This window comes from Ananas comosus, linkage group 14 (genome assembly GCF_001540865.1).
Source record: "Ananas comosus cultivar F153 linkage group 14, ASM154086v1, whole genome shotgun sequence".
NCBI lineage: Eukaryota > Viridiplantae > Streptophyta > Magnoliopsida > Poales > Bromeliaceae > Ananas > Ananas comosus.
This window is the reverse complement of record NC_033634.1, coordinates 3,037,716-3,063,876: the sequence shown is the minus strand read 5'-3', so window position 1 is coordinate 3,063,876 and position 26,161 is coordinate 3,037,716. Positions and strand designations below refer to the sequence as shown.

The window sequence follows — 26,161 nt, the reverse complement described above, 5'->3', positions numbered from 1 at the left end:
GGGGGGGGGGGGGAGAGAGATCTAGGAAATACATTCCACCCCTTCAAAAATAGGGTGTTGTCTACTAATCACATTGATGTGATCGGTGTACTACACTCTTGCCCTTTTCATGAGTGGAGTGTATTTTGGGTTGGGCTGTATAAGAAGCATTTTTTAAAAATTTTTATGATTCGTCTATTTTTACTTATTTCGTTTGGTTTGGGATAAGTAAAAAGTGGTTATTTCAGGAATAAATATAAATTAAGATATAAGCAAGGATTAGATTAAATTTGTATTTGGATGAAAATTGAGTTATTCTTGAAAATAAAAAAAATAACGTTTGGTTAGATAAGATGGAATAAAAATTTAATTGGATAATTATAAATAAAAAATAATAATATTATATTTTTCTTTATATTTTATATTTATATTTTAGAATTTAAATATAAATTTTAAAATTTTAAAATTTTAAAATCTCAAATTTATAATTTTAAATTTTAAATTTTAAAATTTTAAACTTTAAATTTAAGATGAAATTTTAATTTAAAAATATAAAAATATGAAATTCTAAATATAAAAAATTTAAAATATCATTAAATTTTAAAATTAAACAATTTAAATTTTAAATTTTTAATTTTGTAATTTTAAAAATTACAAAATTTTAAAAATTTTGTAATTTAAATTTTAAAATATCATTAAATTTTTATTTTTTAACTTACGAAATTTTAATTTTAAAATAAATTAAAAATTCTCTCTCTCTCTCTCTCTTTCTCTCTCTCTCTCTCTTCACGAGTGAAACAAACTGGATTATCCCAACTTGTTCCACCCTGAGGTGGGAACACTAGTTTCCACCTCTTAATGGGCTATTCTAGAATAGCTCGTTAAGGTAGGAATTAGTGTTCCCACCAAATTTTTTTTATATTTGGGGGATAAGGGTGGAATAAACTCTTTAGTCCACCCTTATCCCCCAACCAAATATAGCCTTAGATCTTCGGGCATAAATTACACCTCTAGATCGGGTGTAGAGATAGCACTCTAATTCACTATATATGAGAATGCTACTGATGTATCTTAAATCCTCTCTGTTTAAGAACTGCTATTTTCTAGTTGTTGCATCAACATCTTTTTATACTAAAAATTACTTAAATTTCTTATAAATTTTAGAATGACGAGTGTAAGATCTACATCGCCTATTTATGTGGTGTACAAATAGAATTTCTCGTTGAGTAATGTTACCGGCACATTCGAAAATGAGGCTTAAACCCCTTCCATCCAAAAACTGTCTGTTTTTTCTTTAATTGACAGTTGTCACATTAATTTTTTTTATACTAAAAATTATTCTTGTTTTTGTGAATCGTAGGATGTAATGTAAGGTGTAAAATCTACACCCTTTTGCAGCGTACAAGGAAAATTTTATCTTTATCATTTGAGATTATAGGGTTATCACTGTAGATTTTTAATTGCTAAATATGTCTCTCGAAAGCTTCAAAATACATGAATATATCTATGCTGGTTAAGTATTGTTAATTGGAGCTAGTCTCCTATCCTATCTATAGTACCGGAGCTTCAGTACTATAGTCTCGTTTTTAATATTAGAGTGTTCAAATCAACGATCCACACCGTTAAAACTGATCTAAGGTATTAAAAGTTTTTAGAAATAAAATTTTATATTTTTTCGACATAGTTTACTTCATGATCAAACTATTTCAAAATTGTCAATTTTCAATGGCTACTATGGCGAGTTTGGAGTTTAACGGTGTAGAAGAATCTAAATTTCTTCAAATTTTGATAGAAAATACTTTAAACTATCTAGATTAAGGTTAACATTCTTAATCTTGAATTTAAAAATTCTATGCTCAAATTTTAAAGATTATTCAATTTCTACCGTCCATTTTGACATAATTTATTTACTAAGTAAACGATGTCGAAAAAAACTAAAATTTTATTCCAAAGAACTTTATATATCCTAGATCATATTTAACGGTGTGGATCGTTAATTTGAACACCCTAAAATCGAAAACAACACTATAGTACCGGAGCTCCGGTACTATAGATAGTATAGTAGTCTAATTCTTGTTAATTGACTCTTATTTTAACCTTCGAACCGTTATGCCCTTGATGAAGATTAGGTTTTTTTGTAAAAAAAAATTATGATTTGTAGTTTATAGTTTATATAGAATGGTATAAAATTTAGAATGAAATTATATAATTGATAAATAATTTAAAACATAACTAAAAAAATATCTATCTAAGGTAAAATAATTATTTTATGGATGAAAAGGCAGTTTTGATCCGTTAAATAACGGAAATAGATATTTTTATAAATATCCTAATTTAAATGAATATATATATACCAACTAAAACTTTGTCTGAAAAAATATACAATTTTATCACTTTATAGGGATAAATAGATACAATTAATTTTTCAGTATAATTTGAAGGTGAGATTACCTATTAATATTTTAATTAATTTACTTTAAATAGACGGTATCTTCTAAAACACTGGTGCTGAATTAGAATGATGCCTTAATAAAAAAATTGTAAAATAAAATAAAATGAGAGGTGTGAAATCTAAATTTAAATATTTAAATGTTGTCGGTAACTTGTGGCCAATTTGCATAAAAAAATCCACAAGTTTTGAATTTTTACAAAACTGGATCGTCTTTTTCGATTTTGTAGATTCGGACTGAATTTTCAGAAAAGTAAACAAAATACTCTTTATTCCTTTCTCTCTCTTTTTTTTTCTCTCGTTTTTTTTCCCCTCTCCGAAAAAGAGGTGTAGGCGAAGGCGGAGGCGGCCCGCCTCGCCTTTGCCGGCTGCGCCCTCGTCCGCGCACCACCCACTCTCCTCGCCTCCGACACCATCAAGGCTATGCTCGCCACCGTCCATTGGGACGCACCTTCTCGCCTCCGCCCCATGCGCCCGCTCACCTCTTGCACTCCTCGCTATCGACCCCGCCGAGGCTATGCCTTCTCTTTTTCTTTTCTCTCCGAACCTCCTCCACCGTCTCCGCCGTCCTTTGTGACCCACCTCCACCTCTACCTCTACCGTAGCAAATTTTTCACCCACCAAATCCACTTCTGTGAACTTGCTGTCCTCACCACCGCCGCCAACAACGAAAAAAAAGCGCTTCTCAGCGCAAAAAATCTCGCTGGCGAGGGATGGGACACACAACCCACCACACTCATCCCATGCCGGCAACAAGCGAGGTGGAAACGGAGGAGAGCGTGATGACGCCGAAGAAAAGGGTAGGGCGGTGGCGAGCGTGGCTTCACAGAGGGCAGCGGCAAGCATGGCCTCGGCGGGGTCGAAGGCGAGGAGAGAGCGGAGGGTGCACGGGAACATCTTTAGTCAAGCATTTTTGTTTAAAAAAAACTACTAAAAATAAAAAAAAACTAGAGAATATAGAAGAAAAACTAAAGAAGAAAGAAGAAGAAGATTAAATTGCACTGTTAAAATAAAAGTTACACTATTTTAGAAAAATATTGCACTATTATAAACGTAAGTTGTACTTTTTAAGATATAAACTGTATCCTTTAAAATAAAAGTTATACTCTTTAAACGAAAGTTGCACTATTTGAGAGATAGTTATACTATTTTTCCTCCCAAAGAGTATTCATTAGATGAAAGTTATACTATTTAAACAAAAGTTATACTACTTGGGAGATAGTTACACTATTTCTTCTGCCAAAGAGTGTAATTTTTATTTAAAGAATATAACTTTTATCTTAAATTATGCAGTTTATATCTCAAAGAGTTGCACTTGCATCTATAATAGTTAGGGATGTAAAACGGACTGGGCGGCACGTGGGTCGCCCGGCTCGGCACTGCCTCGGGCCGGGCCACAGCACGGCACGGGTACTGTAGCACCCGTCCCGGGCCAGGTCGGCCCGAAACTCTAGGCCGTGTTGGGCCAGCATTTTGAAGTCTGACGGCCCAGCACGGCGCGGCCCGAAACGGGCATGGGCCATGCCGGGCCAAGGGTAGGCGGGCGGCTCGGCATGGCACGGCCCGCTTGGGCCGTGCCAGCCCGGCCCGCACCCCATGGCCAATTGCCTTGGGCCATGGGGTCTGAGTTCCCCAAGAGCTCTCCTCCCAAGGTCTGCTAGGGAGGAGGACTTTTGGTCCAATGGACCAAAGAATTTTGGTCCAATTATTTCTTTTTCCTTTTTTAAAAAAATAAATAATACAAATTTATTTTTTTAAAAAAAAATTAAATATTTACTTTAGTATAATTCTTTTTATAATTTTTTAATATTTTAATCAAAATATTAATTTAAATAAAAATATTTATTGTTTATATTTGAAATTTTCATACCAAATGTTTTTTTAAAAAAATAAAAAATAAACACTTTACTGGGCCGGCCCGAAGCACGGCCCGGCCCGGCCTGGCACGGCCCATGCCTTCCGGGCCAAAGGGCCGTGCCGGGCCAAAGGGTAGGAAACTTGGGCCCGGCCCAACCCGTAAGTCCGGGCAGGGCCGGGCCGGCACGGCCCACATTACACCCCTAATAATAGTGAAACGTTCTTATAAAACAGTGTAACTTTATTTTAATAGTGCAATTTAATCTCTTCTCCCTTATTCTCTAATAAGGCTATGTTTGGTTGGAGAGTTAAGGGTGGAATAAAGAGTTTATTCCACCCTTATCCCCCAAACACAAAAAATTTGGTTGGAACACTAGTTCCCACCCCAAGGTGGAACAAGCTGGGATAATCCAATTTGTTCCACCCGTGGAGAGAGAGAGAGAGAGAATTTTTAATTTATTATAAAATTTAAATTTCGTAAGTTCAAAAATTAAAATTTATAAATTTTAAAATTATAAAATTAAAAATTTAAATTTTAAATTATTTAATTTTAAAATTTAAAATTTGATATTTTACTTTTTTTTATATTTAGAATTTGATATTTTGTATTTTTAAATTAAAATTTNTTTAAAATTTTAAAATTTAAAATTTTATATTTAAAATTCTAAAATATAAATATAAAATATAAAAAATTAAATTTTAATATAAAGAAAGGATAATATCATTATTTTTTATTTATAACTACTCATTTTAATTCTTATTCCATATTACCTAACCAAACCCTATTTTTTTTATTCTCATAAATAATTTAATTTTCATCTAAACGCAAAATTGATCTTATCCCCGCTTATACCTCAATTTATATCTATCCCTAGAATAGTCACTTTTTGCTTACCTCCAAACGAAACAATACCTATTTTTTTTTCAGTTAATTTTTTTTTGTTTTAAACAAACAAAAATACTTAGACTAGAGATGCTCATGTGCACCGCCCTCCTTGCCTCTTACCACGTCAATGCTGCGCTCGCTGCCCCACCCTCTTCTCCGACGTCGTCACACCCTCCTCCATCTCCACCTCGCTTGTCGTCGGCGCTGGATGGGCGCGGTGGGTCGCGTGCCCTTCCCCGCCAATGAACTTCTTGATGCCGAAAAGCGCTTACTTTTCATCGTCGTGGGCGGTGATGAGGATGGCGGATTTCCAGAAGTGAATTTTGTAGGTGAAATATTTGCTATAGTGGAGATGGAGGTGGAGGTGGGTCGCGAAGGACAGCGGAAAGCGGTGGAGGAGTTTCAGAGAGAAAAAAAAAGAGAATTGTGATGCAGCCTTGGCAGGGTCAGAGGCGAGAAGGGCGGGGGGTGAGCGGGCATGAACGAGGGTGCATGAGGCGGAAGCGAGGAGGTGCGTCCCAAAGGGCCACGGCGGCGAGCGCAACCTTGGTAGGGTCGGAGGCGAGGAGGGCGGGTGGTGCGCAGACACGGGCGAGGGTGCGGGGGTAGGTGAGGCTGCCTCCACCTTCACCTTCGCCTCTCTCTTAGGAAAGGAAAGAAGAAAGAATGAGAGAGAAATGAATAAGAGTATTTTAGTCAATTTTCTTGAAAATCTAATCCGAATTTAAAAAAACAAAAAAAAAACTATCCAGTTTTATAAAATCTCAAAACTTTTGAATTTTTTATGCAAATTGGCCATAACTTTTCATGTAATTTACGTATCTATAAAATCTAATGAATCCTCGTGGATTTCAAGCCTCTTTCGCAATTCATGAAAAAAAAGTGGGCCCCTCCCTTTCTAAACTTATAGAATTATTCTCTTAACTAGTTACGGAACCCCGCGCGTTGCGGCGGAAAGTCGATACAATAGTTAATTATTAAAATTATTAAAACTATTTTTAATATTATTCATTAATATTTTTAAATAATATTTATTTTCGTAGTGAGTATATTTAGCAACAAAGGGTAAACGAATCTCCGTGTTGCAACAGGAAGTCGATACAATTAGCTAATTATTAGAACTATTAATATTAATTTTAATATTACTATCATTAATAAATTCCCCTTCTATAGATAATTGATTGAAAGGAGATGATATGAGACAATCAATGAAATTTCCGGTAATCAACAATCATATTCTGCTATTAAGAACTACTGGCACCAAAACTTATCATTTTATCCAAGAGAAAATATATCACATAACAAAATGCAAGTAACAATGGACCTGGTGAAATATAATAATTTCTTCCATAACTAACATATTTCGGAAAGTTCAAGTAAATGTTATTCAAAAGCAAAACATAATAATGTGATAGAAAAATGCTGTCAATATAAGCATACCCATTGTAAGTTATTTTTTGCTGCTGTAAGACGAAAGCATGGATTGAGGATATAGCTCGAGAGAAAGACTTCATATCACCATAAAAATCGCTGATCTCTTTCCACTGACTGAGATGCATACCCTCCGTATATGAAACTTCTGTATTTTTATAATCAACACAGTGGTCATCTCTACCTGTAGATACAAACAAAGGCGACCCAGTGCTAAATCATGATGCATCATGAGATTCTGCATGCAGAGAATTGCCTCATAATAAGGGCTAAATTCTGGAAAAAGTTTGAAACAAATAAGTTCATGTAAGGCTATTAAATTGTGAACAGTTTTTGATTGGGGTGTGTATTACAGAGGCGATTCAGAACCAATTCTATATTTAACCGAAGCCAAATAAATATGCCTGAACTACTAATGTAGAGAATATTGACAGAAAACTAAAGTAAGATTATATAGAGAGATTCAGACAGTTAAATGAGGATTTGCAGCAACATTAAACCTATTATTCTGTTCTTTCTGATAATCTGGGAGAAGATTAGAATGACCTATACCTGGATAATTACTACAATCCAAATCTAGCCTCATTGTAAGATTGTATAACAGAGACAATCAATATCCGTTTTGTGAAAATCAAATGACATGGAGAAACAGACAATATCTAATGTGTTTTGACTTGGGTTAAAGGCTTTTCAGATAGCAAATCATGTATCTAAATACGACGGGACCATACAGACGGCAAAATGAAATGGCTTACAACTATGGCGCGTCAACTTAGACATTGATAATTGAATATGACAAGACTACTTATATTAGGTGAGTTTTGAATTCCCCGTCGTAAGTGAAAGTAACAGTTTCATATATCAGTATCCAAGAAACACCACGCCCCCTAATAGGGCTTGCCTCTAGCGTTCAAAATCAAACAGATCAAAAAGCGACAAGGTAACTTTAGGTGCTCACGCTATGTTGCCCAAGAAGGTGTTGAAACTTAAGCCATTAAGTGCACTATGATACAAAAGCTTCCACTCTTCAGCTTCATTCTGAGAAAGAGCTCCCCCAATATGCCAAGCATATTCTTTTCTCAAAATTAGCTGCTCCGAAGAGAAATTCTCAGGATGCTCAAGCTGTGGAACTTGAAAGCTTGGCCTGCCTACAAAACAACGTAAATCAATATTGCAAGGCCACTATTATGCACCTTTGCAATTGAATAAATGGAAATAAGACCTGAATCAGGCGGCAGCAGCAAACTTCCTAGGAACTTCCTCACAGATGGCACAAGATTGCACCAATTTCTAAAATCTGCTAGAGACATGAACTTTTCAGTTCTTCCTTCAATTTGTTTTGAAAATGTTGCCGCATTGAGAAATACTTCCAGAGTTTCCTGTTGAGAGTGTGCGCCAGTTTCATCATTTTCGGGAGAAAATATTGTTTCATAGATGGATTTTAGAACAGCCTCCAGATCGGACCTGAAAATTGTTAGTGCTAAATGAGGATTGTATATGCAGAAGAAGAAAAGATCGGGGATGCCAAACCGTTCAGTATTTATAGCCAGGTAAAGCAAAAAAGAGAGCGAGAGAGAGCCCGCGAGCACCACGCCTCACGCGAAGTGGGCTGCGATCGCGTTTATTAATGCTCTTTATAATATAACCAGTTGCCTAGAAACCAAACCATCCAAACCTCATGTCTCTTTTCTTATATATCATCATAGCCTCCCAAAAACAAAAAAAAAAGGAAAAAGGAGAATACAACAGCAAGAAGGATGCTAAAAGAAGTCCTAATCCCAACACCCAAAAAATCCACATAAAACACAACTAATTATAATAACAATCTCCTAAATAGTTACCGAAAATAACAAACCGCACCCTAAACCAATATTAGAACAAACCAACATACAAAAATGCATCCTTTACCAAACCATTCACCGGAAACAGAGCCAATAACAATAAAAGCAAAGCATCTAACCCGAATTACAGAAACCAAAGCAGATTTACGTATTTCAACCACAAGAACTGTGAACTAGTTGAAGTTTGACAACACATCTATAACTATAAGTTGTGTTTAAAGAGCGAACAAAACATTACTTCTCACACAGTAAAGTCATCAGTCATAATAGTAGAGCACCTAATTAAAACCCAAGACGAAAAAGCATATAGTAGAATCATCAATTATACAAACACGACTCCTAGCGGAAAAAAAAAAAACTCCCAAAAAAGCCCAAGGTTTTGTCAATCCCTACCACCATAATAACCCGGATACGCTGCCGGGCCTTCCTCAGGAACACCCCCGCTATTACATGGGCAGACCACACCAATCTTTCACTGTTTCACCGAAGCAAGGCACTTAAGCAAATTATCCTTGAACTCCCTCCGGTCTGAAAGAAGTTGCTCTTTCTCAGCAAGGAGAGAGCTGCAGTACCCCTTTAAGAGGTTGCAGTCGCGTCTGAGGCGCTTATATTTACCACGAAGCAAGCTATAATCGGCAGAAACACGCTCATATAGGCTCTTTAAAAATTTCTTCTCTTCTAGATTACTATCTTTGACCTCAAAACCAAACTCATCACGTAATCTCGCAACAGCACGACAGGCGGCGTCCTCCTCTGTCTCATTGACAGTAGAGCAAAACGCGCCCCAGCAACGGATTGTCTCCATAACAATCTCTCCTCTAGGAACCTCCACTTCAACATAAGCACTAAGCAAGCCCCCATTTTCAATTGGGATCCCGTACACAGGTACTGCCAAAGAGAATCGCTGACAGATAATGCGCAGGAAATCTCGGAAACAGATTTCCACAACTACGGTTGCCATGACTCAAGCAAAAAACACCGCACAAAGTAAACACCCACAGAACAAAATATCTAACCGGATAAATACGGACAAAACTTGACAGAATACCCTCTCCTGTAACACTCAAGAGCACCACAAGGCAAGAACGAAACAGGGGACAAAATACCGGGGAAAGTAGAAGAAAAAGATCAGGGATGCCAAACCGTTCAGTATTTATAGCCAGGTAAAGCAAGAAAGAGAGCGAGAGAGAGCCCGCAAGCGCCACGCCTCACGCGAAGTGGGCTGCGACCGCGTTAAATATAATAATAATAAAATTAATGCATACTGACCACCAACCGTAGGAAGAAGCCACACTGGGCTGTACCGCCGAGAACGTGCGGTGGAGGAAAAGTCGCCGCCCACACGACCGACGGCACAACGCCACGCCCCAGTCCTATGGGCTGTCGGAAGGGAACAGGCGGACGGGATGGCCGACGAGACAGGCAACAGGGTGGGAGAAGGCGAAGAGTACGGAAGAAGGTAAACGGGACGTCGGACGGGACAGGCAACAGGGCGAGAGAAGGCGGAGAGGACGAAAGGACGACGAGGGGGGCAACGCTGCCCTGTATGGGAGGATGCGACGGTGTTCCCGAGGGAGGACAGCGTTGGCGTCGCCGCTACGAAACGAAAGAGGGGGGGCGCCGCCGTACGGGAGGGCGGAGAGCGCGAAACGCGGGTAGGGCTCGAGCCCTATCGCCGCTACGAAACGGAGGGGGGAAAAAATCAGAAGGGAGGGGGGGGGGGCGCCGTACGGGAGGGCGGAGAGCGCAAAACGCGGGGAGAGCTCCAACCCTATCGCCCTTTCATAAGCTTATATTGATTAATTAGTGGAGCCCACATTCTCTCTCTTCTTAATTAGGATGTTAGTGGAGGCATGGAGCCCCATATTCTATCTTCTTAATTAGGATGGAGCCCGCATTCACTCTCTTTTTAATTAGGATGTTAGTGGAGGCATTGAGCCCATATTCTCTCTTCTTAATTAGGATAGAACCGCTTTCTTTCAAATATTTCTCACGTTACCTTTTTTTTTTTCGGACTGTTTCCCTCCTCTTTTATGGAGCCCATGTTCTCTCTCTTTTAATTAAGGTGAGGCTAATTTTCTTTCAAATACTTCTTAAGTTAATTCGTCAGGTAATAAAATCAATCCCAACAAAATCACATTTTTATTTTTTCTCTTATCTTTTATTCTTGTATTAAATTATATTTTTTTAATTTCTATCAATAATTTTTATTTTTTATTGTTTATTTTTTATTTTTTTTCTTTGTTCTCCATTGGATTATATTTTTATTCTAAAATAATTTTTAACATATTTTTTATATTATTAACCAATCAAATATTAATTATTTTTTATTATATTTTTATTTATATATTTAATTTATAATTTATTATAATTTTTATTCACCGTACCGCGCGGGTTTTGACTTTTGAAATGTAATGTTACAAAAATTATGTCCGCGTTCCAAACTCTTCTCCCATACGTGCGCACATCATTTTATAAGATCGTGGGATCGTACCGCGGGGCCCTTTAAACTGAAACGCGGGAGAGACTGTGCGCGCCTTAGCGGAGAAGTTGCTTCGCGAGCACGCTTTCGACTCCTCCTCCCGCCCACCACACTCTCCGAGTTCCCAAAACCCTAACACACCGCCCTCGCTTCCTCCTCCTCCACCTACAAACACGAAGGAGACGAAGAAGAGCTCGGAGAGGAGGCCTCATCCATGGCGGCGTCGTCGTCGTCGTCGTCGTCGTCGTCGTCGTCCTTTTCTCCATCTTCGTCGCTCTCGCCTCCCGAGCCCCGCCCCCCGCTCCCCGTCGCGGCGCTCCGCGCCAAGATCGTCGAGAAGATCCGGGAGAATCGCGTCACCCTCATCGTCGGCGACGCCGGATGTGGTAATGCCTCATGAAACGAGCTCATGATCCCCGGTTTTAATCTCGTTCCGTGGTTTTAGATTGCTGCCTCTGTTTATAGATCGATTGCTTTCAAATGAGTAGTGTTGCTGTAACAAGTAAAAGCCTGCGATTTTAGTAACTTCCTTCTTCTGTTTTCAAATGAGTAGAGTTGGTGAACTTTGTGGTTATAATCATAAAACAAAATTATAGTGGCAATGTTTCTTTGTTTCTAAATGTGAAGAAGGAATCTTCAGAAAAAATAAAAAAAAGACAAATGTAACAATAATAGGAACTACGAAGATCATTTCTAGGTTGAAGTATTGAACAGTAGTATAAATTTTGAGAAAAACAAAAAGTACGAAGTAAATACATAAACTGAGCGAAACAGTCTTTGAATCTAAGAAGCTCCAGATTTTGAAGTTCGCTATTAGTTGGAGTTTAGGGCATTGATTCCTTTTGCCTTTTTATTTGCTGTATTTTAAAGGAAAGAGCTCCCAAGTGCCACAGTACCTGCTGGAAGAAAATATAGAACCCATATTGTGTACACAACCTAGAAGATTTGCAGTTGTGGCGATCGCAAGAATGGTGGCTCAAGCTCGCAGTTGTGAAGTAGGAGGTGAGGTGGGATATCATATTGGTCACTCAAATGTCTCGGATATCAATTCAAGGTACTCTACTCTTATTGCAGTCTTACTATTGATGCTTACTAAGCGAGCCTCTCTTAGTGCTTCTCAATGACATATTCACACGAATAAGTTCTGTCATTGAGATAGCGCCTTCTTGGATTATGGTCGATAGAGATGCATGTTTTCTTTTGATTTGCAGTTGTTCTCAGGTTAAATTCAATGGTAAATATAGTCAGTAATAGTTAAGAGGGTTGCTATTTCATATAATTGCTGTTTAATATGATAAGTACTATGCAGCAGATCAAGAATCGTTTTTAAAACTGCTGGTGTTTTGTTGGAACAAATGCGGGACAAGGGGATGGCTGCATTGAAGTATAAGGTTATAATACTTGATGAGGTGCACGAAAGATCCGTGGAGTCTGATCTTGTTCTTGCATGCGTAAAGCAATTTATGATGAAAAACAAAGATTTGAGGTAAGCAAATAACCTTGAATGCTGATGCTGTGATTCTGTAATGTTTTCTTAGATTTTGCCTAATTCATGAGCAACCCTAGAAGCTTGCTAGTCTACTTCTTGATTCGCTAGATATTGTTTATTTTCCATTAAAATGCATCACTGACTCTTTTGGGAACTGTATTTGTAATGCTCACTTAGGGTTGTTCTAATGTCCGCAACTGCTGATATCACAAGATACAGAGATTACTTTAAAGATCTTGGGAGGGGTGAAAGGGTTGAAGTAATTGCCATTCCCAGCGCTCCGCAAAGTAATATCTTCCAGCGGAAAGTTTGGTATCTAGGGCAGGTAAAATTGCTTCTTCTTCTTTCTTTTCGTGGTAATTAGGGTATCTTCTGTTCATTAACCATTGAAATAGTGTTACTGCTTTTTAAATTGGATCTATTATCTACTGTTCATCTCAAACTGTGTCTTAGTTCCAATGCACTTCATTAGCAGCATTTTACCCTATTTTCATTCATCTAAACATCTGTTTCTTATTCTGATCGATTGCCTTTTCCAATAAGAATAATTAATTGTTTTGAACAATCAATACTTTGTAGGTTGCAGATCTTCTTGGGAAAAGTTCAGAGTCATTGTCAACGAGATATTGTTCTGGGACAAACCCTTTCTATTCTAGCGTTGACATAGAGCATGAAGAACACCAACTTATTCATTCATTGGTATTGCACATACATAAAGAAGAACCTGACATTGAGAAAAGCATATTAATCTTTCTTCCCACGTACCATGCATTGGAGCGGCAATGGGTCCTTCTAAGGCCCCTTTTTTCTCTTTTGAAAGTACATATTCTTCATCGCAGCATTGACACCGATCAAGCACTCTTAGCTATGAAAGTCTATAAATCTCACCGTAAGGTAAAAGTTTCTCCCCTTTAGTTTATGCTACTGCAGTGCAATCGAGAAACAGAAGTTCAATTCGAATAAAAGCTTCTTGTAGATTTTCACTTCCTAATCGGGGAACAAAATTGTGGAAAAAGACACATTGATGTTTCATGTTTTAGCCGCATAAACAAGTTAATGTCTTTCTAATTGTAAAAATAGCTATTTATATAACTTAATTGCAGGAAAATCAGTGACTGGGCTGTCGTTGTTTGGGCCTACGCCATTTACCAGCTTTGTATTAAGAAAAAGAAACATCTTATAGTGTGTAGAAATGACTAGTGGTGGGAAATCTGCTCCATTTGCGGTTAAATATGTTGCTGCTAAATTGGACTTAAGGTCTATCTTGATTGAAAATGTCTTTGATTGGGGAAAGTGCAATTTACAATCATGTGGGTATGAAAACAGATTGGATTAGTTTGGATACCAACATCCAAATAAACATATAGTTATTTCTTTCTAGTAGTAAGATCAAGTATAATTTGAAACCTAGTGGTTGGAAAAAATCCCTGCATAAGACACTGCTAATGTCTTTGATTAGAGAACCAAAATAATTATCTAATGGGTGAAAATGAGACTAAACTAAGTGGTAATCAGTAATCAATCAAAATAAAAAATCACTTGAGAGCTGACTGTTGATTAGGCATTGTTCTCACCAAGATCAAATTGTCTTTTCTGTTTTTATTCTGTATGCTTTCTGTTCTTTTCCTGCTTTGACAATAACATGGCATTCACTTCGTTTGAGTTGTAGATGGTAATCTTGCATGTAGTAGTGGTCTACATTTTGATATATGTTTCAATTCATTTAAATCTAGGAAGGCTGAAATTTTTGTAATTAACAAACAATGTTGCTATTTTAAAATCTACATGTATGCTTTTGATGAAATTTACTATGGAAAGAAAAGCTAATATTTTCTGGTTTTAATTTTGGTTCTACACCACAGGTGATTCTAGCAACAAACATTGCAGAATCGTCTGTCACTATCCCAGGAGTGGCTTATGTCATCGATTCTTGTAGATCTTTGCAAGTCTTTTGGGACCACAATAGGAAAGCAGATTCAACCGAGCTTGTTTGGGTGTCCAAGTCTCAGGTACTCAATGAAGTCTTTCTTAAGATGTGGATAATCAATATTCACCATGCTATCCAACTATTGTGACTTGATTCCCCGTCGCAGATCCTTAAAAAAAAAAATCCCTATGGGGTGTCCTGGGTTTTGGAGAAATACATACATGCTTAAGACTTTCTATCCCTACCAGCATCTTGCAATTTCATCACTGATGTGCTAAAAGGCTCGGCAATATGTGACCTTTTCTTATTAATTGATCCTTCTATCACTTTATTAAGTGCGTAGAAATAACAAAGTCATTTTACAGAAGTGCGTAGATGGCTTTACAGGAAAAACTTGTGTTTTTCTCTTTCACGATCTGGGAAGAAAATGATGAGTTTGGGGACTTTACTATTCAAGTGAAAAGATGAAAAGATGCGGACTAAACACAATATCGGGATAGTCCAGGAATCATTCATACATTTTAACTTTAACTAGGATATTTACTGTTGAGAACTAGTTGATCTACTTGGAAGTTTTTTTTTACAGGCTGAGCAGAGAAAAGGTAGGACTGGTCGAACCTGTGATGGCCAGGTCTACCGGTTAGTTCCCAGAACATTCTATAATAATCTAAATGACCATGAAGACCCTGCAATTTTGAGGTTATCCTTGAGGGAGCAAGTACTTACGATCTGCTGTGCTGAATCAAAAGCTATTAATGATCCCAAAGGTACTTCTTGTGACTTTTTGTTTCATACGGCTATGTCATTTATAGCAAATGATTGTTTATTTTTTCACTACATGGTGCATAGGATTGTGTGCTTGTCTGTTCCAAGGTACAATCTAAATTAATTTTCTCCCATCCGTTAAGCTGTTATCTTGGCTGATCTCTTTTATACTTCGTTGACTAGGTCGTGGAAGCTTAGTAGAGCTGTATGCCTCTTCTTCTATCCTTGGCATTTCTTGCAATCTGAATGTGACAGCATTTTTATTTTTGTTGTGTCCAAACTGGAGTGCCCAACAACAATGAAGATAAACAAACCGTTTTTATTCCTCTACAATTTGAATTTTCACATTGCCCTTCAGAAATAATATATTATTCTTGTATCTACATAAATGCTATCTTTGAAAAAGTTTTATTATTACGAATCAACTTCACCTAATGAACTTGATAGCTTCATAACTTTGGATAAGGGTATATCTGTAGGAAGCATTTTCAAAGGATATATATGAAAATTCATGTGCTACAAGGGTGTATATTTAAATAGATCATTTTGCAGGGAGCATGTAAATCCCTCCTCTTTTTTTCAGTGTTGTTTGTCCAGCTTCTCCTGCATCAATAGCGATAAAGTATATTTTACTATACATATTGCTGATTAAACAATTGGCCTAACTTTTCTCAATTTGATGTTTACTAGTTTTGCTGCAAAGGGTTATGGATCCACCAGACCCAGAAGTTGTCGAAGATGCCCTTGATTTGCTTGTTCATATTCATGCATTGGATAAGCCCCTTCCTCCTAGGGGCCGATTTGAGCCTACATTTCATGGCCGGTTACTTGATAGTTTACCTATGTCATTCGATGCTTCAGCACTGACCCTCAAATTTGGTGAGATTGGTTTGCTTCATGAAGGAATTCTTCTTGGCATATTGTTGGATATTCTACCACTTCCAATCTTTCGACCATTTGGGGATCCAGCTCTGGTATAGTTTACTATTTTCTTATACTAATGCTATGTGTACCTTAAATGGTATCCCGAAATGTTGCTTATAAATCAGCACCATACATGTGCCGGTCAGTAAGTGATTTAGCTTTTCCTAGGTGATGCCCATGTCAGATGTCGTGTGTTAATTTCGAAAAAGCTAAATCCATTATTAGCTGCCACCTGTACATGCAAGCTCATATGTTCTGGGGTATATTCTGAGATATCCATAAGTGTACTCCTTTTTCTAATGCATGTCTTGCTTCTGCTGCTTGTGTCCTGACATTTATCTGTTTCATAGTATGCAAAATTTGTCGACAACTACTTTCAGGATGAAAGTGGTTCTTTTCTAACACGGAAGAAGGAAGCTATATTCATGGCAAACTTATGTGCTTTTCAATTCTGGCAACGCGTTTTCAAGGTAACTTGTCAATGTAAAATTCAATACTTGATAAATTGTATTACACGTGCTAGCTGCACTTTCTTGTTGATGGATGTGAGTACCTGATACAGATTAAAAGGGCCTTCACATATATAACCCTGCCAACTCATCTATAGACTGAATTTTCCACCCCTCAAAGTTGTCGCTTATCCCCTTAAGTTGGGAAGTTGCGCATTTCATTGGATTTGTTCTTGTTTTAGAATCTCTGTTTTATGAAGGTTATTTTTGGTAGTAGAGCAGTATTAGTGCATGTGCACATGTGTATGGTTGTGCGCATGCCTGCATGCACTGCGTTTGTGAGTGTGTGCTTGATTTGTATGGAAATACAGAGATTCAGATTTTGCAGGGATTTGCCATTGGAAAAGATTATTTTTTAGTGATTCAGATATGCTGTAACCAGGGACAAGTGATAGATTGGGTGGTTTGCTATACCTTAGCTAGGGTAGAATGATGGCTGGGATTCTATTCATGTGGCGAGCTTCATAACTTGGTTTCCATGTTTCTCGAGGAGTTGTGTTTGGCTATTTTAGTTGTTTGAGTAGTCTAATTCCAAGTATTATACTTCTGCTGAAAATTCAGAAAAAAGGGATGTATGAAAAGGTTAATTAATTTATCAAATCATGTTAGACACTGTATGGAGCATATTTTCCTGCTTCGAATTTTACTTCCGTATCTTGGTTATGGTTTAATTTCTGATGCTACTGTCATCTTACAAATTTATATGTTTCGGGTTTTTCTTTTCTTTCTTTTTTATGTATATTGTAAAGGATAAGCACCGTCTAGAGCAGCTTAAACAAATCGTCAGTGTTGCCAACTCGAAAGCACCTCATGGTTTGATTGCTGAGATTGAAGAGGAGTGGTGCAAATTCCACAATCTTGTACAAACATCGCTTCATACTATCTCCGATATTTGTATGTGTCTACCAAGCTTTTGGTTTGCTAAACTCAAAGACAAAATAGAATTGCCTATAGCTAAAATTCTTTTGGGTTTCTGATAATTATGCTTGCAAAGTCATTACTTTCAAATATGCCTCTTTACGGAGTTGAGCTAGAATACTCTTAAAAGCACCAAGAGAGTGGTGCTTTTGAGTTTTTAGCCATTGGATGGAGAGATGTAGGGTTGAGATGATGGTGGTAGGTGGTGGTAGGTGGAATAGTGTTTGATCCAAAGGCTATTAGTAATGAAGAAGTAGATCCAAGGGCTAGAAACCTAGAAGTTGGTGCTTCTAAAAGTATTCTAGCTTAATTCCCCTTTACGCTACAGATTCTTACAAAATTTAACCTTGGGGGTTGGGAATAGTCTCATATTAGTAAAGTTGTTCAAAGAGGGACTTTGGTTCAAGTACAAGAATATATACATGTAAGAAACTAAGATATCAGAGGGATGGAAATTCAGATTTTGTAAGGGTATATTTATTTTAATTGACAATTTCTCAACAGCATATATGTAAATATCCTCCTCTTTTTTCAGATGAAGATGCCATCACCATGATGCACCGTTTTCGCCCTGCCTTCCTAGCAAAAGTTGAGCCTCCCTCATATTTTGAGCCTTATGCCTTTGAACACACCTGTCTGCAATCTGGTCTGTCTGAGCTAATTGAAGACATGGATTTGCTTACCGTGGGTGATGATGAGAATCTCGATTTACTTTCTCAGAAGAGGTGTCTCGCTGCACCATACGTATCTCCAAGCCATTTCCTAGCCACTTCCATATTTGAAAAGTTGCAGGCTATAGTCAAAGAGGTAATAGCTCATGCGTCCCTCCTTTATGACCATCTATTTGCACAAATTTTACTTTTGTGATATGGCGCACACATCCTTCTTTTATGTCCTAGTCCTGTGAGGCTTGTTTTGCTTGGCTTTTAGAATAACTTACCTATTTTGATAAGCAGGCAAGCAGCAGCTAATCAATTAAGCAAATGATAGACTGAAATGAGCTGAGGAGGCTTAAAAGCACAAGCTCTGATTTGTAGTTTCTGCTAATATGTGTTAAACTACTATAAATTCAGTTAATTCGATTTATTTGGTTTTCGTTTCATGCAGTCAGCTGGAAACGGGTAAAACAAAATAGATTCAACCAAACTGACTCACTTTGGTCTGGTAGTTTGCCCTGGTCTGATTAGTGCATACCCCTTGCTACCGGGGGCTGTTAAGGATAAAATTGTTAGTGCTCTAGTCTCCTTCAATAGATCAAGTCGGGCCAAATATGTTTCTTTTTTTTTTTTTAAATTTAAACTTATTCAGTTACTCCAAGCTATTCCACATAGAAGTAACGTAAACTTTTTCTTTGTGTAATCTTTTCACTTTAACGACTCTTCCCTGGTATATCAGATAAAGGTTCAGCATGGTGTAGATGCACGACCAATTCTTGACGAGATTATTAATGGTGCCGCATTTCTACCAGCCGCAGAACTACCGACTACAGAAGCTATTATATGTAGATTTTTCGCCCAAGGATTATGCACTAAAGGGGATGATTGTTACTTTTCTCACTCAGTTCAGGCCAAAAGACCACTGTGCAAGTTTTTCCTTACACTTCAGGTAATTTAGTCATCCCCAATTTCTCTTTTTTGTGAGGATACATGTTGCTTATTTTTGTTATATTGGAGATCTAGCTTTTCAGTGACCATCTTTAAACGTTCGATAAGTCAGGGGGTTTCAGTGGATTTTTCCCTAACATTTATGCCTGGATAAGAGGCTCATTTATTTTTATGAGCAGGGTTGCCGAAATGGAGATTCATGTTTCTTCTTGCATGACTACCGCCCACGCATTCCTTCCATCACTGCAGGTCCCTGCTTGCAGGAACGCAACCGAGCTTCACGCAATTCTTTTTTGCAACTTCTGCTTGTTAACTCCGATGAAAAAATTCTTATATTGAATGATACAGACCTATCATTCACTTCTAACCTCTCTAGTCATTTTGATCCGAGCAAGATAATCGCGGCCACACCTATTCCGTATTCCTCTCAATCAGAAGTCTTATCCAAGGGCATTAGAATTCTCTGGAATGTGAGTAACCCTTGCCACTTGATCATTTCTGACAATGGAAAGGTTCCTCCTATACTTTGGGACAAATCAAAGTGCGTTCTCTGGTTTGCGGATGTCGAAGTGAGCAGAGCAAGCAAAGAACTCTTACAGAATCTCTTTGAGCATCTCGCTGTCCGGATCTTGGCAGATACCCTGTATGATTTGAGGCTGATCTTAATTATGAATAACACTGTATTTGCGCTGCTACAGGTGTGGCATGTATAAAATTATCTTTCCTGTCACATTTTTCAAATAGAATACTTCAGAATTTCCTTGGACTTCTTCTAAGTTCTTTCAATAGTTTATTCACTTGATTGATTGGAACGGATGAAATTGAGAGTCAATTTAAGGAGTAATTGATTCCCTTAATTTGTAAATGGCAGCTTCCATAATTTATTTAATGGTAGAAGATTCCAATGAAATTAGCAACCGATTTTGGTAGATCCTTCAAGCTTCTATTTACCAACAATGCCTATCTAATTTTGTAGCATTTTCACATATATACCCCTGCAAATAAGCACCATCACAGACTTGATGTTTGCATGGATGCCTCTGAAAACCATGACCCTTTCAGGCCAATGTTGTGAAAAAATACACCAGAACTGGGGTATCTGTGCAACTTTCTATATTTTCAGGGTTATATATGCAAGAAAACCTTATATTCAATAAGCCACAACAAGTTTTAATCTGTTCAATGATGTTTTGCAGGTAGAGAAGTTGGCGCGAGAATGTTTCTTCTTTCTTGGCCAGTCGATTCCGTTCGACGAATCGAGTTTTGGTAATTTTTCGGGATACCACCGCTCTGTGAGGCCTAAGCAGGTGTCGGCGCCTTTCGCGTATGTTTTCAACATGCATCCCCCGACCAAAATACAGTTCGGCAACTACTCTTCAGAACTGCACAAGGCTTTGTACAGAATGTAAAGTAGGGTTTGCTAAATTTTAACTCATAGTTTCTGCAAATAGCTAGTTAATGAACTGTTTAAGGTTAGTGTTATTTATATAGGAGGGCAAATTTTGTTATTTTTTGTATATATAACTTTGCCGGGCTATATTATTGGCATGCTAAACATATTACACTGAGCTCTTCATAGCTGCTGTAAAGAACTGTGGTAGTTTCTTTCCCGTTCCTTTTTCTTCTTTCTTGTTTTTTTTCGTCTTTTTAAGAGCCATATAATATCCCATTGGCCCTCATAATCGTGGTAATCATCATGTCATATGTCATATAGCATATGTGATATCTTGTAGAATACATCAATTGTTCAAATTTAACTTGGCCTGCTATGAGCCCAAAACCTAACCTGGTCAGTGGTCCACACTATGCGCAGGCCCAATTGAGACTCAGTCATGATGCATAGACTATTTATAAATAGATCCTACAGCTTTACCTATCTTTATGTCCTTTTTAACTCGAGCTCCTCTACTAAATCAAATTGAGAATTTTACAAGTTTCTTCTGTTTCAGTTATTGTTGTCTACAAGATGTGTTGAGAGGCTTGCATTCGCTCATTGATCCGACTGAACCTGTGATTCTCACTTCAGCACATGTAAATGTGGAACTTAAAATAGAGCGGGGGGGGAAGAGAAGGGAAAAATTTTCATGCTTCGATTTGGTCCCCAAATTTTCAACTGTTATTAGGCAGCGAACGGGTGATTCGCCGTATATTTTTGCATCATTTTGCTGCAGAATATCACCGAAAGAGTAGAGCATTGCGACGAAAAATCCAGGAATAATATGAGCCAAACAATCCACTATTACATACATACAAATACCAGGATGTAAGTTCAAACTTCAAAGAATTTACAAGTGCCTTTGAAAACAAACTGCACATAAAAATTTAAGTGATGTGTATATATATATTTGGAGCTTTTCAAAATTCAAACTTGGTTGGTTGCATCACTTTGTCCCGCTGGTGTGCCATTTGGCCCAATGAGGGGTGCATGTTGCCATTGATCTTCAATCGTTTCGCCCAAGTGTTTGGACACCTTTGCGTTCTTGTATATCATGTAGAGGATCAATTGAGCTGCTCCCAATAAGAAACCAGCTCCATTTGGTATCTGCATAAATGTTGTGAAGTGCATTGTTGTTGTTATTATTATTATTATTATTATTACTACTGTGGTCTTGGTTTACTTGGTGTAGCTTTGTTAGTAATGCATTAACTTTGGTGAATGTTTATAGTAAAATTATATCAAAAATATATAAATATATTAGAGAATTATTAGCAATAGTTATGTTGTATCAGAACATGAGATTCTGGATTTAAAATATGCCAAAACTTATCAAATGGTCTATTCATTTGACTTAAAATACATACATGTTTATGTAGCTAGGCATTTTAAACTAATAATTTTTTAAATTCATAGAGAGATTAAAAATTTGAACTTACCCCAAGAAAGATATCTCTGTCAAGTATGGCATATACAGTCCAAACCCCACCATTGAGGAAGAGGAAAAGTGAGAGGAGGAAGGGCATGAACTCCACACTCTTTGTGGTTATAACTGTTTTCTGTTTTCACACAAATCCAAAATAATTGAAAAAGAAACAAAAATTGTTAGCAATAATTAAAAAAAAAGAAAATTTTTATTGATAATGATTTTACTAAAATCGCAGCTACTTATATACCAAGCGCTTTAGAATAAAGTTTCAGGCTAAAACTGGCCATACGCGAAAATTGTTCCGTTTGGTTTCTGTTTCGTTTACTATTTTCGAATTTGCCTGTGCACCTCTACTCAGAAACTCTAAGCAGATAAAATAACCTTTCAGGCCGAAAAGTTAGAAACACGAGCCCTATTTAATACAAAGGACAAGCAAAATTCAAAACCCTAGCTAATCTCATGAAGGGTGGTGACTTGAGTAATATGTTTGGAAAGTTTCAAAACCACCAAATCATCAATATAAAAACAAAAGGAATGACCGACCGTTTCTAGAGCAATAGGCAAAGAGCTTGATCGTTGATATCCGAGGTCCCAAGTTTGAATTCTAGTTGATTCACATTTTCAGTTAAGTTTATTTCTAAATGAAATAAATGAAGCGAGTAGCGTGCTACTTTAAACGAAGCGAGTAGCGTGCTACCTATCTCTCTCTCAAAAAAAAAAAAAAAAGAAACAAAAGGAAGGGCAAAACTTAAATAGTGAACCCCACCACAATGGAAACAATGCCTATGTGGGGATCCAAAAATTAGCCTTTTAGCCTCCCAATGAATAAACATAGCTCATGTCCTCATGTTTCCACATGAGGACAAAGCATGGGCCATGTTGAACATACAAATATACAATAAGGGTGAACAAATAGTAGCTTAGTGGAGTTTATGTAAACCCTTGGTCCACCTGTAATCAATGTTTGCTTGTCCTGTTATGCTACAATTGAGGAGAAACACTTGTTCAGGGGAGTATTTTTTTTATTATGCTAAATCCCGAATATTCTAATCGAATCGATGAATTTTTGCCGATTTTTTGTTGATTTTATTGTGCTAGTGTCGCGCTAATATGATTTTTTTTTTCTTATTTGAGATGATTCAAAAGGAATCAAAAGCCTAAGATCAATTCATGCAGAGTGTATATGCTTTTTTTCTTTTTCAATAATGCATTTAAGTAAAACATTGTTAGCTATAGTGATTAAACTCCTTACTTATCATTACATTGGTTACCTAATAAAATAATCTTGGCTATATTGTTTCATCTTTTTTGATTCACTACAACAGAATTAGGTTATAATGACACATGTTTGGGACACTTTTGTGTAAGTGTCATATTATGCCAAAACTTTAAAAAAAACCTACTAATGCCTAAATATAAAGTCCAATCCAACTAAAATAAAAGGATACTCTACTCAACCCATCCCACCCAGTCCATTCGACCCGATTATAAACAGAAAAGAAAAAGAAAAGAAAAAGAAAAGAAAAATCAATTATTATTTCCCCTTCTCCCCTCACTTAATTGACTGAAATCCTAGACGTAGATTCCTTCCTCTCGTCCTTCTCTGCCACCGCAGCTAACGAGGTAGAGTTCCAGCGGTTGCTAAATACTTAAATAAATGTTGATAAATTAGCAGCACTCTTTTAGATTATAGCGACACTCTTTAACTGTCACTATATACCTAGCGACCCCATATATAGCAACACTTTTTAAAAGTGTTGGTAATTTAGCCAGTAGCACTTTTTTTGACTTATACCGACATTTAAAAGTGTCGCTATAGACCATTTTTGTTGTAGTGATTATTTCAATTTAGTTTCATTTTGGAAATTGTGAAATAAGGGTCGATTAATCTGGTATGTTAATTGAAACTTCTACAGTTATACCATTAATTTGAGTACAGCCATTAGAAGAAGCAATAACTATTTTTCCGTTAAAATCTCTTCACTCCTTTGTAGCTATGTCAAAAGCAAAAGTTTTACATTAGTATTGTTTCTTTAAGGACTCAAAAATTTTAACTTTTTTTTTTGTCATTATAAGAGTGTTTCTAACTAACGAAAATGATCTTTACTTGTACTCTTAATTACTCCACTGATCACAATAATAAGATTGAATTAGTCTTTTTTGTTTGACATATGAGAGTCTAAGTTTTGAGTTATTTTTAACTCCTCAATGGCTCATTATTTAATATCAGGAGCCCACACCTCTTAGACATTAATGAAAAAAACTAATTACCTCATGCCTCACGTTTTAGATGAAAAATAATATTAAAAAACTAACAAAATCTAATTTAGTGCCCTATATCTAATTTAGTATTAGTCACGTTCCTAGCAGAACAATTTTCTATTTCTAATTTTTTGATTAAAATATAAGTTAAATATTTGGAAATGGAATATAATCCTCTATTTATAAGAATGACCCAATGATGTGACAATTTCGTGCCTTTAATTCAACTCCTAATATTATATAAAAATGGGAACTAATCGTGCAATCAAACATAACATATTTTGACCAAAAATGTTATTGATTTTATCTCCTTGTTGAATATTATAAAGCAATTGAATAAAAGAAAACAATCTAAAACCAAAGTAACATATATATGCTAATTTAGATTTAATTTAAAGATTTTGAATTTTGTAATTTAAATTACTAAAGGCCAATTCAAGAGGGTACATCAAATTTAGTCAAGCATTAAATTTTAAAGGGAATGTATGCGAAAAAGGAGAATAAATGAATAAAAATAGAAATTACTCAAACATTAACACAATTACTGTTTCTATTAATTAGGACCTTTTTTTATTGGAAAAGTACCAAATTAAATTGTTTTTTTAATCTATATATGCCCCAATTTCGTGTAGTTATACGAAAGTAAAAACGTGCAAGAAACCTCTAAATGTGTTAAACTTATTCAAACAACAGTTTTCAGAGATTTTATATTTTACTTGTCAATTCTAATTAATTCTTGAAACGTGCTACTTCATTTGTAAATAATAAATGATCATTCGCACTAATATGAATAAATAAATAATGATCCTTATTAATTTTAGATATAACTAACACTTATTTTAGCACTTCTTATACTTAGTATATATATATATATATATAACACTCTACTTGTAATTTTTGTATTTGTTTTTTTGTTCACAAAGACACTTCTACAACTACAAATAAAAAATGTAAGGATATTGCAAAGCTTGNTATAACACTCTACTTGTAGACTTTTATATTTGTTTTTATGTTCACAAAGACACTTCTACAACTACAAATAAAAAATGTATTAAAGCTTGAAGCTCTACTACTTAAACACGCAAGCAATTAGCAACAGGTAATTTCACATAATTAACAGGCAATTAAGGTTAATTTGTTTGTTTGGCATGGAGTTTAATTCTGCAAACTATTATTTTGACCTAGGTCCGGACTGGCCTAAAATCAGCTTTGATCCGTTCAGACCGGTGGTTCAATCAGTAAGCCAGTGAAATGGCTCGTATAGATATTTCTCTTTATTTTATATTTCAATAATTAATTAGAAATTTACATTAGTTTTTTTAATAGTCCACATTTTGTGTACAATTTTAGTTACTTATAATATAATAATAGTATTAAAAAATAATTATATAGAATGCTATACTTAGAATATATTTTTTATTGTCTAGTATAAAATATAATAATTAAATATTTATGATTTTATGCTAATGTCATTAAACCCCATAGTTGAACCATTGGTCGAACGAGCGATCTATGACGCGACAATATATTTGAGTCAGAACGGGTCAGTAAAACTGTTCTAGAAGCCCTAAAATCTGCTTCTTGGTACAACTGATTAATGACTTTATGATATTTTTTTCACGATTTAATGGACAATTTGACTAATAGTTTTTTGACTGATTGAGAAGGCATTAATTATAATGAATGCTCTCTTTCTTTTTGGGAAACCCTAAAAAATATATAGCTCCCTTTATGTGCAATTTTGGATTATAGTATTTTCAAGAAAAAGAGTACTATATTTAAATCCTATTAATGGACTCTAATTCAACTTTTTTTTTTTTCTTTTATGACCTTTTCGACTAAAAAAATCATATTTCTACTTACTGGTACATATAGTGAGATGTTATTATTATTATTTTTTATCAAATATCTTATCATAAATGATTGTGTCTAAAAGCAAAAACATAAGTGGACGAAACAAATATTGAATTATAT

General features: G+C 36.2%; 4 protein-coding genes across 7 annotated transcripts in view; 1 reads left to right on the top strand and 3 right to left on the bottom strand.

Moving 5' to 3' along the window:
* Positions 1–3,325, bottom strand: part of LOC109720039 — a 5,615-nt gene extending 2,290 nt beyond the window's left edge. Inside the window, exon 1 of the mRNA XM_020246910.1 lies at positions 2,788–3,325. Within this exon, the coding sequence (XP_020102499.1) occupies positions 2,788–3,325 (538 nt within the window). The remainder of the gene's footprint in view (positions 1–2,787) is intronic.
* On the bottom strand, positions 7,439–10,308 carry LOC109720038. The gene is made up of 4 exons (XM_020246908.1): positions 10,261–10,308; positions 9,720–10,039; positions 7,825–8,066; positions 7,439–7,750 (listed from the first exon to the last, which is right to left on the bottom strand). Exons 1-4 carry the CDS (start codon positions 10,306–10,308, stop codon positions 7,557–7,559), a joined length of 804 nt encoding a protein of 267 aa, XP_020102497.1. The 3' UTR covers positions 7,439–7,556.
* Positions 10,950–20,676, top strand: LOC109720314 (zinc finger CCCH domain-containing protein 4). 4 transcript variants are annotated; one of them, XM_020247341.1, is made up of 14 exons: positions 10,951–11,311; positions 11,796–11,979; positions 12,235–12,411; positions 12,592–12,739; positions 12,994–13,308; positions 14,277–14,423; positions 14,928–15,108; positions 15,797–16,080; positions 16,411–16,500; positions 17,289–17,433; positions 17,993–18,264; positions 18,853–19,062; positions 19,241–19,759; positions 20,258–20,676. In XM_020247341.1, exons 1-14 carry the CDS (start codon positions 11,140–11,142, stop codon positions 20,468–20,470), a joined length of 3,057 nt encoding a protein of 1,018 aa, XP_020102930.1. In that variant the 5' UTR covers positions 10,951–11,139; the 3' UTR covers positions 20,471–20,676. The 4 variants fall into 4 exon arrangements, with proteins under 4 accessions (XP_020102931.1, XP_020102930.1, XP_020102929.1 ...); XM_020247340.1 differs by having other exon boundaries at positions 10,952–11,311; positions 12,238–12,411; positions 16,381–16,500; XM_020247339.1 differs by having other exon boundaries at positions 10,952–11,311; positions 16,381–16,500.
* Positions 21,280–26,161, bottom strand: part of LOC109720315 (bidirectional sugar transporter SWEET17-like) — an 8,580-nt gene continuing 3,698 nt past the window's right edge. The window contains exons 5-6 of the mRNA XM_020247343.1: positions 21,936–22,055; positions 21,280–21,603 (exon numbers count right to left, since the gene is read on the bottom strand). Coding sequence (XP_020102932.1) covers positions 21,424–21,603; positions 21,936–22,055 — 300 coding nt within the window. The 3' untranslated portion in view covers positions 21,280–21,423. The remainder of the gene's footprint in view (positions 21,604–21,935; positions 22,056–26,161) is intronic.